General features: G+C 37.6%; 1 protein-coding gene across 4 annotated transcripts in view; it reads right to left on the bottom strand.

Moving 5' to 3' along the window:
• Positions 1-602: 602 nt before the first annotated feature.
• Positions 603-16,181, bottom strand: part of DNTT (DNA nucleotidylexotransferase) — a 127,726-nt gene continuing 112,147 nt past the window's right edge. For all 4 annotated transcript variants that reach the window (XM_074875008.1, XM_074875010.1, XM_074875009.1 and 1 more), the window contains one exon: positions 603-1,837. In XM_074875008.1, coding sequence (XP_074731109.1) covers positions 1,751-1,837 — 87 coding nt within the window. In that variant the 3' untranslated portion in view covers positions 603-1,750. The remainder of the gene's footprint in view (positions 1,838-16,181) is intronic.

The raw sequence follows: 16,181 nt of genomic DNA, 5'->3' as shown, positions 1-16,181 counted from the left end.
TTTTTTCATGAATACAGTAGAGGAGATAGAGAATGGGATGCATAAACTGTATCCTAAAAGATCTGGGCAACAAATAAATTGGATTTAGTGTGAACTGATATTTTCAAAGGGTTTTTAGAGTACTGAGTCTAACCACGATAATGAATTAATACATTTCACAGAAACATAGCTACTACCTGTTTTAACAACCAGAAATAGGTGGTTGCATATAAAACTGTACCTTGGAAGTTGTGTTAATACTTGTGCTATCCTGTCTACTGTACTAGGCAAATTATCCTTTGGGGAAGCAGCTTCTCAGAAGTTCCTATTTAATTTTCTCTTACCAGCAATAGCTTTGGCACTTACATTTTAAGTCATTTATCCTGTAGTTAAGCACTATATTTCTAAAACTTGGCATATTTTTTTATCCATATGTAGAACCTTCAAGTCTATGTTGCCATGGAATATTGCCATCGTTTGAATATGGGAAGTCATTACTGTCAGTAATAATTGTGCACAGTCCTGTCACTGCCATTCTCCCACTGTGCCAAGATGTGAAATCAGCCTTAACAGGGAAAAAAAAATCAGGCTTTTAAGAAAGAAAATTATTTGACCAGTCTTGGTGTTCTTAATCACCTTTATTCTACAAATGACAAATAAATGGTCAGTAAGTAACCTCATGTCCTAAAGCACTAAATGCCCTTGTTCATTAAAGGATAAATGTATTACAAATTTTTCATTATCATTACAGTCACCTGGAAATTTTCTGAAACCAAAGTATCTTATAGGATTATTTTTATCAGAAAGTCTCTCACATCCAAGATGAATTTCTGATCAAAAAGAGGGAATACCATTGTAGAGCAGCTAGTAGCCAGACAGCTCTGGTAAACTTCCATTGCAATGCATATACATATATATATATATATGTATATATACACACACACAAATGAGTAAATTTCCAGCTATCTAAATTGAGCACAGACAATTAGTTGAAGCACTTGTTTTCATGCAGGTTATGATTCAAATTCCTGATTGAGGACCATCTCATCACACAACCTGAATCTTCTCTCGTCCAAATCAATACTCCAAATTTATAGTTTTTTTTTTTCTCAGAATTGAAGATTGCTACTGAGTTACTCCACTTTTCCTTTCCACAATCCCCTCTTGTGAAATGTTTTTTAACTCTCACTGAATTCTCAACTTGCTTACAGTTTTTGTAGAGTGGTGCCCTACCTGGAAAAATATTACAGATGCAGTCTCAACTTGCTGAGATTACCAGACTAATAATTGCCTAGGTTGTTAAGCCTTATATACAGTAGCAATTTTATATATGGATTCAGCAAAATAAGAAATTCAGTTAAAGATAAACATGCGTTTCAGTAGTTTTCAGACTCAGCTCAAATATTTTGTATTATTTAGGTATTGTCAAAGGATTTTAACAAGCAAGTATTATTCACAGGAATGTTGTCTCCTACCACAAGCAAAAATCTCACCAGTTTCAAGTTTTCCCCTAAAAACAAGCTCTGTCTTGTCACTCCCATGTAGAAACTTCAAAAACTAAACCAGAAAATATTGGAAAAGCTTCTGAAGAACTTAAACTCTTCTTTTCTAGGAACATCAGCATGTATAATGGCTTCTAACTAATATGTATTTAAAATTTTGTAGTTGTCATAGGGATGCATATTTTATACCTGTCTATCCATAAGTCAGACTGCAAGATAGGCAGAAAGACCATTGCTGTCAACTGATGAATGTACACTGGCAAATCGTTTTAAGCATTCCTTTCCCATGGTTCGACATAATCCAAGCCAAGATGTGTAAAGATTTCTTCCTCACTTCCAGCTTTGAGAAAGATCCTCTGTGAAACAATTAAAAAAAAAAAAAAAAGAAGTCAATAAGGGTGTTAGAAGGAAATTTCAATTGATGTTTTTTGCTGTTTAAAAAGAGTTGATTTTTGGCAGTCCTACCCATTGCATCCTCTACAGAATACACTGTCTTCATCAGTGTGCTGACCTTGAAATGTGAAAGCAAGTTAAAAAATAATTCTAATGCTGCTTGATGCTTTCAGTTCTAATGACTAGTTTACAATTCTTTATTTTGATTTACTTTTTCAAGACTCTGTGCACAAGTATTAGGACTAGAACTCAAATAAAAACTACATTTCCCTTCCATGACAGTCAATAACTTGACTTTCTTCATAAAATCATCAGTGATTTTAAAATTAATATAGTAATGTTCTCTATAAATGTATTCAAGCTGATTCAATGGTTACACAAATTATGTATAGCTAAGCATTAAAAGCATCAATGCTTTCCAAATTTCTAATACTTACAGAAGACTTATCTAAGAAGACAAAATATTCCACCTGGAAAAGTAAGCTGAAAATGAGGGATCAACAATTGCAACCTTTTTTTTTTTTTTTTTTTTTACACACACTCCTAATGAATGTTCTACAGTAAAGAAGTTTTGGTTTTCCATATCTGCACTTCTGATAATATAGGATCGTATTCTTGCACAGGAACCACCCACAAGCCTACCTCCCCTAAGATGACTAATATAGTAAAGTACATAGCCTTATGCATTCCTTTCATCACTGAAGTACAACATTAATTAAAAAAGCTGCTAAGGTAGATGAATAATAAAACAGTGAAACTTCACATTTAGAGGAGTTTGGAAGCAAGAAAGAACTCATTTCTATTGAAAAAGAATACTTAATATTTCAGCAATTCCCAAATCATTTGAAGTTAAGTCTCAATCAGTGTTCAGCTCTGAACAATCTCAAACCCCGGTGTCATGAAAACTTCAGGGTTAAGGTTTCATAATCTTCCAGATTTACTTTCTACTGTGAAAGAGGAGATGCTGTCTAGAGAACTACCCACTGATGAATTCCACATACTCAGGAAAACCTCTGACTACTGTATACTTTAGGAACATTTGTGCCAGTGCCTCTGCTTTCTCAGGTGCCAAGCGGTGACTCGACGTGGACTATTCTGTCCAGTATACCCATGGGAATGGGCCAGGAAGAGGAGTCCATAACTAGATCACAGGAGGCCCATGGTATGGTGGAACAACTTCTGGCACCAGAACTGATGTGGATGGTGCTCCCTTGTCTCTTACTCCCATTGAGATCACATAAGGGACTCAGAAAGTAGCAGGTAGGCAAGTTACTAGAACAAGCAGATCATAAAATCATGGAATGGTTTGGGTTGGAAGGGACCTTAAAGATCATCTTGTTCCAGCCGCCCTGCCATGGGCAGGGACACCTTCCACTAGATCAGGTTGCTCAAAGCTCTGTCCAACCTGGCCTTGAACACTTCCAGGGAGGAGGCAGCCACAACTTCTCTGGGAAACCTGTTCCAGTATCTCACCACCCTCACAGCGAAGAGTTTCTTCTTTATATCTAAACTAAATCTATCCTCTTTCAGTTTGAAACCACTACCCATCATCCTATCCCTACAGTCCCTGATAAAGAGTCCCTCCCAGTCTTTCCTGTAGTGCCCTTTAAGTACTGGGAGGCTGCTATAAGGTATCCCCAGAGCCTTCTCTTCTCCAGGCTGAACAACCCCAACTTTCTCAGCCTGTCCTCATCAGGGAGGTGCTCCAGCCCCTGATCATCTCCATGGCCTTCTCTGGACCAACTTGAGCAGGTCTATGTCCTTATACTGATACTAGGGGCCCCAGAACTGGATGCAGTACTCCAGGTGGGGTCTCACAAGAGCAGAGGGGGAGAATCACCTCCCTCGACTTGCTGGCCACACTTCTCTGAATGCAGTCCAGGATAAGGCTGACTTTCTGGGCTGCGAGCACATATTGCTGGCTCATACTCAGTTTTTCATCCACCAATAGCCCCAAGTCCTTCTCTGTAGGGCTGCTCTCCATCCACTCTTTGACCAGCCTGTAATTGTGCTTGGCATTGCCTTGACCCATGTGCAAGACCTTGCACTTGGCCTTGTTGAACTTCATGAGGTTTGCACGGGCCCACCTCTCAAGCCTGTCAAGGTCCCTCTGGATGACACATCCCTTCCCTCCAGTGTGTACACCACACCACAAGCTTGGTGTCATCGACAAACTTGCTGAGGGTGCACTCAATCCCACTGTCCATGGCACCAACAAAGATGTTAAACAGCACCAGTCCCAACACCAACCCCTGAGGAACGCCACACATCACTGGTCTCCATTTGGACATTGAACTGTTGACCACAACTCGTTCAGTGTGACTATTGAGCCAATTCCTTATCCACCAAGTGGTCCATCCATCAAATCCATGTCTCTCCAATTTAGAGACAGGATGTCGTGCAGGACAGTGTCAAATGCTTTGCACAAGTCCAGGGAGTGGACGTCAGTTGCTCTTCTCTTATCCACCAACCCTGTAATCCCATTATAGAAGGCCACCAAATTTGTCAGGCACAATTTGCCCTTAGTGAAGCCATGTTGGCTGTCACCAATCACCTCTTCCTTTTCCATGTGCCCTAGAATAGTTTCCAGGAGGATCCTCTCCATGATCTTGCCGGGCACAAAAGTGAGACTGACTGGCCTGTAGTCCTCCTTCTCTATTTCACTTTTCAAAAAAGGGAAATTTAATAATTTAAAAATCCCCCTTTTCCAGTCAGTGGGAACTTCACTGGACTGCCACAACTTCCCAAATATGATGGATAGTGGTTTAGCCACTTCATCTGTCAGTTCCCTCAGGACCTGTGGATGCATCTCATCAGGTCCCATGGACTGGTGCACATTCAGGTTCTTCAGATGGTCTCAAACCTGATCTTCTCCTACAGCAGGCAGTTCTTTCTCCCAGTCCCTGCTTTTACCTCTGCGACTTGGGCAGTGCTGCTGTAGCACTTGCCGGTTAATACTGAGGCAAAAAAGTCATTGAGTACCTCAGTCTTCTCTACATCTCAGGTGACCAAGTCTCCCTTTTCCTTCTAGAGAGGGCCCACATTTTCCCTACTCTTTCCCAGTCGTACCTACAGAAGCTTTTCTTGTTGCTCTTGACACACCTGGCCAGATTTAATTCTGTCAGGGATTTGCCCTTTGTAATGTTATCCCTGGTTGCTCGGACTGTTTCTCTGTATTCCTCCCAGCCTATCTGTCCTTGCTTCCACCCTCTGTAGGCTTCCTTTTTGTGCTTGAGCTTGTCCAGGAGCTCCTTGTCCATCCATGCAGGCTTCCTGGCATTCTTACCTGACTTTTTCTTTGTCAGGATGCATCACTCCTGAGCTTGGAGGAGGTGATCCTTGCATATTAACCAGCTTTATTTGGCCCTTCTTCCCTCCAGGACTTTATCCCATGGTATTCTGCCAAGTAGATCCCTGAAGAGGCCAAAGTCTGCTCTCCTGAAGTCCAGGGCAGTGAGCTTGCTGCGTGCCATCCTTGCTGCTTTAAGGATCTTGAACTCCACCATTTCATGGTAGCTGCAGCCAAGGCTGTCCTTGAGCTTCACACTCCCCACCAGCCCTTCCTTACTGGTGAGAACAAGGTCCAGCATAGCATCTCTCCTCATTCGCTCCTCTATCACCCTGAGAAGGAAGTTATCAATGAATTCCAGGAACCTCCTAGATTGCTTGTGCCCTGCTGTGCTGTCCCTTCAACAGATATCATGGTGGTTGAAGTCCCACAAGAGGACCAGGGCTTGTGAACATGAGGCTGCACCTAACTGTCTATAGAGCGTCTCATCCACTTGGTCTTCTTTGTTGGGTGGCCTGTGAGAGACCCCCACTATAACATGACCTGTCCCTGCCCTCCCTTTAGTCCTGCTTCTGGTTACTGACACTTCACTCTTTCTCCTTTCAAACACCCTGTTACTTGTCAGTCAGCAGAGAAGAAGATCAACCCTGATAGGAAATACTTGGGGATGCAGCTTGGCCAAGCAGTATGGCACCAGAGCACATGAAGGCTACATAATGCTGTCTAAACTACTGCATCAATGGGAGGAAAGCAGAAAGAACAATGAGCCAGAAAGAATAATTAAAAAACCACTGAGCCCAGGGCACACTCTTGCTGTCCCTGAAAGATGCTTATGTATCATCAGTAAAATTCACCTCATTAGTTGGTATCCACTGGCTTATTGTTATTCTCCATCAGTCTCATTCTTTCCATTGCCTGATCCATATCAGTCCTGTCAGGAGCCACAGTTTTGCCAAGGCATAATGAAGAATTGAACCCCTACAGTGAAATGTAACATTGTCAGCTGGACTCGAACTTTATCAGGGATTCAACCAAATCAGAAACTTGTTTCCATTTCATTGTAGGGGTATTTGAAATTTGAAGTTCTAAGTCCAACTCTACAGAAAAGGCCCATCTTTCACTAACACTGTTCAGCTCCAACAGCCAGAGTAGTCAAGCTGGCAGCTCTCCTAACATCTATTTTTCAATGCCACAAAGTAGAATGAAAGCCAGTTTAACTGTGATAGAAAGGTTATGAAGACTAAATTGGATGGTAGAGGTTAGATGGTTCTGAATGAATAGAGCCAGAGGCCATCAGTGTTCCCTTGAGCTTGGGAGGACAGAAAGGACAGAATACGAGGTTCAAATTCTGATCTTCCAGAGTTCTCAACCAGGAAAGTAGGTATTTAGGAGCAGTTCTGGTTGATATCCTCTTGAAACCATCCAAAGTTACTAAGTCATTTATCTTTCTTAGCAAATTTTTGCTATACAGCAAAATAATATGAAATATTTTCACTATTTTATTTGGAGACAGTTCATCTTTACTTAGACAAAAACAATCTTAATAGACAAATAATTAGACTCAATTAGAGGTAACTATAGCAACACGAAGTAACGTGTTCTATGTTATTAATAAAAATATGTTACAAAATCAGAAAGTAATTTTTAAAATTTTATCTGTTTCTATAATGTCCTGTATCAATATGTACAATGCAGTCTTCACAAATAGTGCCTTGCCATGCTCAGAAGATAATTATTTATCATATTAACTTTTTGGCATTTATATTCCCCAGCATTTGCAGAACTGTCATGTATCAATTGCACTTTACCTAAACCAAACCCACTGAAATAAAGTCGTTACACTGAGGTCAGTAGACACTGTATTAAGCTCTACTATAAAGGCAATCATTTCAGGCAGTGATACATTCCATATGGATCAGAGATTTGTTACTAGAGTGCACAGTAAAAGTACTTAACAAGGTATATGAATTTGTTTTCACTTTCCCATAATGAATTCCACTTATAGAAGTTAACTTTCATATTCAAACACACCATATCAGAAATTTGAGGGAATAATTTGGACCATTTCTTCAGAGTTTTTTTTTTTTACTCAAATCAGGACAAACATGGTATGCCTTTTTGCTTTGACACCTGTAGTGTAAAAACAGTCTCCACTTTTCTGAGGTATTTTATCCTCCACCATGAAGTTCTCAGCATATGAATATTTAGACTCTGGGACAGTGCCCCAGACAACTAGAGTATTGCTGGAGCATAAAAAGCTGAAAACAATCACATATCCATAATGAACTGACAGTTCAAAGTTGTGTCTACAATAGCAAAGATTGCTTATAAAGCATATACAAACTAATGTTCCTTTTTCCTAGGAAGTTCAACTGTCAGATTCTGAAATAAAAGGAATGTACAAAAAAAACTGACCAGGGGAAAACCGATCCTTTTTCATATAGACAGGAGCAGAAAAAATGGTAGAAAAGAAGCTATTGAAGAAAAGAAAAGGGAAGAAGACATCGCTAACTGCCCACTGGGTAAAAATACTGGGGATATTTTGTTCATAGAGTATGTCCTGGGAGGACAGTATTTTAGGGATTTTTTTTTCTGTTTTTTTCTTTTACTAAGAACAAGAGAGGGCAATCCACACACATACATTATTGCAAAAAAGTAAAACAAGAAAAAAGATCTTACACTCGTAGACAGGTGTTATAGATACTTTTTAATAGAAGCTCTTCATATCTCTGAGACCCCAAACTGCATCCCATTTCTTTTGTTCTGTCACTTTATGTTTTTCTGCAAGCAAAACTCATTTCATTTGCTTGACAGGCAAAATTTCTAATACAAAGTATCTGATGCTGAATACCATTCTCAGTAGCTACAAGCCATGTTTCTAAATGAGTCTCTAGCTGGTATCTGCCAACTGCTTTAGCAATGTAAGTGTTATTAATGTTAATCAAAACCTATGATTTCCCTTCTTTGTCAATCTATGCAGAGCTTATACAGTGATGCAGATTTGATTATTGCATTCACTACTGTTCTTTCTTCCTTTTTTCTTTTCTTTTTGCTCAAGAGAAGTAATGAACTGCTTGCCTAGTTGTGATTTTTTTTCAGCTTCTTACTAATATTCAGCAAATCCAAGACATGCCCAATCAGCATCAATCAAACTTACAAAAAACAATGTTCTGGAGCAGCTGGTATCATTCTGCTCTTATCCCATTTAATCAATTCTGTTATTTTAATGGATGTAAATATTACATTTGTGGTTGCAAACATGACCATTAACTACACCTAATGTAGAACAGCTGCCATCCAAATGTTTTCTTATGTGAACTGCTACCTCTTATTTTTCATTTTGGCATTAATGATCAATAACACTTTTCATGAAAGAGAAGCAGAGAGTGAAGGCATAGAGCTAGCACTGCTTGATGATATCCTAACTAGCACTGCCAAAGTTCAAACAGATGTTATACTACTATTGTCACTTGGTTTCATCTCACATTTTAATACAATGAAGCCAGCAAAACCCATTACTCAATAAAGTAGCATTCTAATTTTAGTTATATAACTCAGCGTCGCCCAACAGCAGTTTCTTTTGGGAGGCAAATACTGATTTTACTGAATTTATACATACATCATTTAAATACTCAGAAAAAGTTGAATGCCCTGGAAAGTACCTCAGACCCCTTCTTCTATTCCATCTTTGGAGTACCTTCATGTGTTTCTTTAACCTACTTCTTGAGTAGTTCAACATAAGTAGGTTGACCCTACACAACAAGATAGGAAACCTTAAAATATGGTTAGCAATTTGTCTGGTAAAGACATAGAAGAAAAGATCCCAAGAAATCAGAGATTACTAGAAATCACTGTGCACAAACTCTTGATTTTCATAACACAAAGGATCTTGCTATTATATGAAAATTTAGGCCACTGCATATGCACTGTTCATGTATTAAGTAACCTGTACTTTCAGTGAACCTAGATAAATTCTTTAGGCTCTTGAAATGAAACTATACTGCTTAGACACCCAGCCCACACTTGCCTCTACTGTGGCCATCCATCTTCCTTTCCACCGTTTGGTCAGGAAGGAAAAATACTGCAGTGATAGCAAGCTCCTGACACTACACTGAACAAAACAATACTTTTCTAAGGTTGCTCACTCAGGAGACACAGAAGCTGTTGCTCTGCCCACAACTGCTCTGCCAGCTTTGTGTACACAAAGTTCCTAAAATCAAGTCTACTCACACTCTCCATCAATATTAACTCAGTCTTCTTGAAAAGCACACATTTAATCAGATTCCAAGTAGACTGATATCCTACTGTTTATTACCAAATAGGTTGGTAATAACAGTGTGTTGCAAGATACCAAATTGAGTCATCTATTATTATTGAGTAATTCTACAAATAACTTTCAGCCTGTCACTGTGGCATTTCATTACTATTTTCCCCATCTCAAAATGAACTTAGGAACTTCGAATACAAGTACCTCAGAAGAAAAGCCAGTAGGACCACACAGTATCAGTGATGCAATGGGATTTAATGGTTCTGAACCAGAAGAATCTGCTGGAGAGCAAAGTACTGCAGGTCTGTATGTACAGTGCATGTACATGTGCAATTCACTGTTCTGAAGATGAGACATGGTGGAAATTGATCAGTTTCTTTCTTTAAATCCTTATCATCCTTGGTATTAGCTGAGAAACTAGAATTAACTATGAGATTTCCTGGTTGATTACCAGCCCAAATCTTCCTTATATATTATTTAAGCATTTATTTTTGAATAAGTCATAGCAAAATCGTGCCCTTTCAAAGACCAAAGAATTTCCTTCCATATACCATTTTTCCTACTCTTTTCATAGTGCTGACTTTTATTTGCTCTACAGCTGTAATTCAGAAAGAATGCAGTCATACTCCAGTGGATTTCATTATCCTTTAGAAAACTATGACATTGTGTAGGAGGCACACCCCCTCCTTTTGCAAAAGACCCTGAAGGGCCATAATCATTAAGTTCTGTCTGGACTCCTTCTGACATACTGTTTCATCAAATAAATTGGGGTGGGGAGGGAGGACACAGAATATTGCCAACAGTATCTTGTTAAGAAATTACAAAACTGTTTGATGCAACTTTGCTCCTAGACAACTATCTGGGAATGTCATTAACATATGCATTTATTCTAACCTTTTCTTTGTATCCTGATGATGTTGCATGCTTTAAAATGGCAGACTCTTACATAGGGTATTTAAGGATTTTCTCATTTAATTTTGGTCTCTCACTAATTTTTATATTGTGTTTCACAAGTGACACCTATTCACATCAGTTTCATTACCTTAATATTTGCTTTCCTTTTTAAAATTATTAAATGGAGATATAACAGCAATATGATCATATCTAATTTCTTAGTATTTCCAGTATACTGAATGATAAATACCAAGCAGCCTAAACCCACATCACTTTACATGTTTGGAATTATTACAGTGGCAGTAATCATGACAATGATAAATGAACAACAGAAAAGAAGAGGACAGACTGTCATTTGCAAACTTGGAACTTAACTGTTCATTATGCTTGGACAGACTCCATTCTAAAAATAAATTTTATGGGTAAAGTCAATTGTAGATGAATGATGGTAACAACAGGACTTGCTTAATCAACCATAGTAAAAGATATCACAATGCATCTTAAATTTATCTTACACACATATCTGGCACTTCAGTGACATCTTCACATGTCATCATTTATGCCAAGTCAATTAAAGATTTTTAATTAAAGATATTTGGGAGAAATGCAGTGATGATGCTACTTACATTGCTTGCAATAGCTTCCAAGATGTGAAAGCACTTCTTTAAATATGAAAAGCCACTGCATTCAGTGAAGTAGTGCACCATAACACCAAAGACCTACAATTGACAGAATATGCTATGATGGTTTATTAGATTAAAAGTGCAAAGCTATTACACTGTTCACACTCCCTTTGATGCCATTTGCTCCCTGTAAAAATATAAATAATTGTTAATTAAATTAATAAAATGAGCTTACAGAAAGAATTGTGAAGGCAGAAACATAAGTAATGCATCAAATAGCAAGTACTTTCCACACGATTAACAGTGGGAATGTTCATGTATATTTACCTGACCTGAGTGTTACCCTATGTGTTCCCTGCCACCGGGCCATTTTTGCTAGAACAAGTGTTGGTGCACCACCACTGCACACAGGTCATGGTACTGCAGAAACTTTTAGGAAGATGCTACTTTTAATAAATCAGACTTTTATAATGTATACCTTAGAATGTAGGTTTATATTTTATTATTTTATGACTTTCAGATTATATTGACCTAAACTCCTGCATACCATGCCAAAGGTATTCAGCTAACGAGGGAGTCTGATGCATCAAAAATATCTGCACAATTATATGTCCACAAAACAATACACTGAAGCCCTTTTGTTGTAACATTTCCTGCAATTCTTAGATTGACTACAGCTATCTTCTGGACTTGAAGCTCATATTTTATTGAGTTCAGACCAACATTCTGACAATAAATGGGTATAGCATTAAACTATTTCTCAGTTGTGAAAATGTTAGAAATAATAATTAAAATAGAATTAGAAGTTGGAATAGGTGCAAACAACCATCACTTTAATGGGAGAATTTCTATGAATGCTAAAACAACTATTGGTGAAATTTTTCTAAAAAGGTAGTTGTAGTACATAAAATTGTTTCTTGATATATGATTATTAAATGTAATATGTGACAATAGCCTCAAGCAGCTTCTTCTAACCCACAAAATACTGAGGAGAAAAGAAATAAACAAGACATTTGAAAACTTAAACTAGTCACATTTTCATTTATTGTATGATCAGAATTGCAAGGAAAAGAGTTTTGGGGCTTGCACTACAAAATTCTTTAAAAACAAAAATGAGATCTGCCTGAAAGGTAAGAAAAAAAGAAGGAACAAAGAGCCTAGAAAGCAAACAATATGTTCTTATCTTAGCTGTTAAAATTTTGCAAAAAAATTTTACATTAGGAAAGCATGCATCTTTCTGGCTCAATTTTATATGAAGAAATTCATATGATTCAATAATTCAATTCTGCTGCATGAATTTTGTCAACTGGAAGTTAAAAGTCCTTGGGCACACACCTAAAGGTTTATTCCAATATAATTCCAGTTGCTTCCTATTTTCAAGAGTTAAATGTTCCTGTGACTGACAGTACACAAATTCAGTAAGCGGAGAAAAGTAAATTCTCAGTGCAAAATTAAAGACAGTCCAATGCTACAGGCTTTTTCATTTGACTACAGTGAGCTGCATGGATTTCTGGTGAGTCTTAGCAAGCAAGCCTTATGAAATCATCCAAGTTCACTGCTGCTTTTTACCTGAGAAGCCTGCTTTGCCTCACTAGCATGAATATCTCCATTAGCTCACAACCAAAAGAAAACTTGAAAACACTGAGGTCACAGAAAAGTCAACCTCTGGCAAGGAAAGAATATTTTTCAAACAAAAAGTCAAGTACCAAGGCCAACTACCGAATGCGCTGAATGCAGATGTCTAGGAATTCTTGGATGTGACAAGTACAAGGACCTCTGTCAAAGAAACTGAGTCAAGAAAGCCCGAGAGAAGACAAGACAGACAGGGGGAACATATGTTCTGTTTCAGCTATGCACTTATATCTTCTCTCAGAAAGGTCACTCGGAGGAGAGGTAATCAGATTATACAGACTGATTGATGAAAAATGATCCAAATTCACTCTATGGCACAACTAGCCGGATGTTCTATTTACTGACAATTAAGTTATTGCAAGTCCCAAAATAAACACTTTCAGTTGATTTTATTCTTGATCCCCATCAAATTCCATTAGGTTTATCCTGGAATCAGAAATATGGAGATGCTAGTAACATTTTCTAAAAACAAGCAAAAAGTGAAGGAGGAGAGAAGGACAAAAGGGGGATGTCAGTCAACAGACTAGCAAAAGACGAACAAACAGGATGGAGGAGAGTGTTACTGAATGATTAACTTGACATGACCTCCTAATGGTGCCTCCTGTGCTAACGCTTCCTACAATACTGAATGTGCTGATGGGCTTCTTCAGTTCAGCACTTTCATACGGAAAATGAGTGCAACACATATAACAAGTCAGGGAGTAAAACTGAAGAAAATAATGAAAAGAAATTTTCAGTGGAATTTTAGTTCAGATATTTCTGAATTCTTTTTTTCAGGTAGATGTAAACTCAGACTAAAATCTCTAATAAAATGAGTCAGAACATTTCACTCCAACCAAAATATACAGAACCACACAAATTTACTCCAGCCACCAGCCAGCCAAAAAGCAAGAATGAAAGGGCACCCAGAACAGAAAGTAATGGAAAGAGAAGGTGAGGGAAAAGTGATAGTCTAGATAAACTTATTTGGGCCTTAATAAAGCCCTGCAGCACATTGAATAAAAAAAAAAAAACATTAATCTGTTTTTGTTTTATCTTAATGTATTTCTGAGAGTGAGTTTCTGAGAGGAAGGTGCAGGTAGTGCCTGCAAAGTCACTCAGCAAAAATTGCAGCTGCAAAGAAGGGTGAGGAAGGATGTTGCAAACCTAAGGTGTTTCAATCGCTTCCTGTTCAAAACTTGTTTACTTGAAAAAAGATATTCCATCTTCCCCATTAACAAAAGCAATCACTTTCTGGAGTGATTTCTTGCAGACAGAGTTTGTGTATTAACTGGGTCAGCTAATAGCTCTGAAAGGTGTGAAGAAACCTATGAGAAAATGTATGCTAACTCTCCATAGCAGTAGAAAGGAATTGATTTCAAAGAAAACAAACATTTTGCTGATGTTATTATTACCATGAGCTTGTATCTATATTTGAATTTACTAAAGACAAGCAACATTTCTTGATTAGTATGATTTATAATAATACAAGAGATGTGAGTGAAAACTAGCCCCTCTCAAGCATGTTTCTTTAAAATCTTCCCTTAGTATCTAGCTCCATGCTATTTTCTACCCTTACCATGTAGAATTTGAGTCATTGAGCATCACCCTTACCAAGACAGTGGGCTGTGATTTTATTTTATATGCTATATGTCAAAAAGGAATACATGTGGTAGTATATAGAGGTTTTTAAACTAACAGGAGCCCAGTGCTGCCATCAACACTTAAAAATTATTGACTTCAGTAGCAATATTTGGCAATACCACAGGGACTATGATTCTATTTTCTTTCAACAGCTGGATGTGTGCTTCCTCAATCCATGTATTTATAGCCATTGATAAACAGGTGCAGCCCGTGCACCAGGATTTCCATCTGTCATTCAGTCTGTCATGTTCCGCCATGCAGCCTACCTTCATCATTGCAACCAGCTCCACTCCCTTTTTATTGACTTGTAATGACCAAGATGAAGGCATACTTTACAAACACTGATCAGGAAGCCAGCCATTTTCTCTTCCTTCTCTATGCTACTGTTAACTTTACAAGAATGAATGTTGTACATCTTCAGTAGAAAACATAAATCTGCTCAGAGCTTCAGAATAGCAAATAGCTTTGCAATTTTACACCAGTTACAGACCCATAATTGTGTAAAGCAACTATAGAGAAAGTGTTACAGAAGATCCATAAATTCCTGCAGTACACTGAGCCATATGAAGTTGAGTGCCTTCAATCTACAATGATAGTATGGGAATACAATGTAACATCAATCCATAAAATGGTGTCTACTTCTCTGAAATCATTAGCTGACTCATTAGGGTAGACAAAGTGCTAAGAAGAATCACTGTAATCAGGAACCTGCACAGCGAGCTAACTGATTTTATGGAGAGGGAGGGGAGGGAATAGAGGAAGGAAAAAAAAAAGTCTAAGTAAAGCAATTTCCAGGTACAAATACATACAATCCTGTCATTATATAAGAGGTTTCAAGTAATTATTATCTTATGTAGTATGAATGCTGCCATAAAGTAACAGAAAAATGAAACTTCTCCATGGTCCTGATATTCATACTGCTAGCCAGCCTGGGAAGGACAGCATCTGTTCTATCACTAGTCAGTCAGACAACATTCTCAGAATAAAACACTGCTTGATGAAAAGATGTGACAGAATCAAGTCCTAAAGAACTTTGTAGTAATTACCCATTAGTATATTTTACTCAGAGTAGTATTTATCTTCATTATGGTCAACACACATTTTTTACATTTTATGGATTGCTATAATATCTGAGCATCTATCTTCTAGTACTTTCCTAAGCAATACAACTAACAACTTTCAGGTGTTTTTCCATCCTTGTTCTTCTTAATCTTTTCTTGGGGTTTTTTGGAGAGGTTTTGTTTTAAGATTGGGTGTTGGTGATTTTTGCTTTGCTGGTAATTAGGCATTTTGCTAAATATTTATGCTGTGTTTATGAATGAGACTATCAACAGTACAAACAATTTCATGATAATTATAGAACATAAATGCTGAAGTACTAATTGCACTAGAAATGTGAAGTATTTCATCAAGTTCAATAATAAAATTCCACAGCACTGTGTAGACACTGCATTTTCCCTTTGATGTTATCATAACAGTTTTCAGTAGCAAATAACCTGAAGTGCCTCTGACATTTTATTATCTCCAAATGTAATTTTCATGTTTAACTGCTATTTTCTGTAGTATTATTCATATCGCCCTGCCTGCTTTAAAATAAAAACTAATCTGCTCCTAATCCAGCTACAAATAAGATGATAAATAAATCAGAGAGAAAAAAATTACTCTTTGAAATGACATTATAACAAACCATGATTGAAAAAGCAGTATTACAAGCATTACCCATTGACTCAATACCCTCAGGCAAAATCATGTGTAATGGTATTGATGGAAAATAGTGCAGTGGAATTTATTCTAATAATTCTGGGCATGAATAACTTTGAAGGTAATAGAAGCCAGAATCATAAATTCTCATTTCATTTTACCACTGGACATGTCCTGTGCTTTTAATCAGAAATACCATACTTGAATATTTCTCTTACAACTATTCTCTAACTCTAGTTATAGGTTTATTCTTATTAAATTTCTGAACAATAAAAAGT

Source organism: Strix uralensis, chromosome 7, assembly GCF_047716275.1.
Source record: "Strix uralensis isolate ZFMK-TIS-50842 chromosome 7, bStrUra1, whole genome shotgun sequence".
In the NCBI taxonomy this organism is placed as follows: Eukaryota; Metazoa; Chordata; class Aves; order Strigiformes; family Strigidae; genus Strix; species Strix uralensis.
Note: the sequence above shows the minus strand (reverse complement) of the source record. Positions and strands in the feature narration are given on the sequence as shown.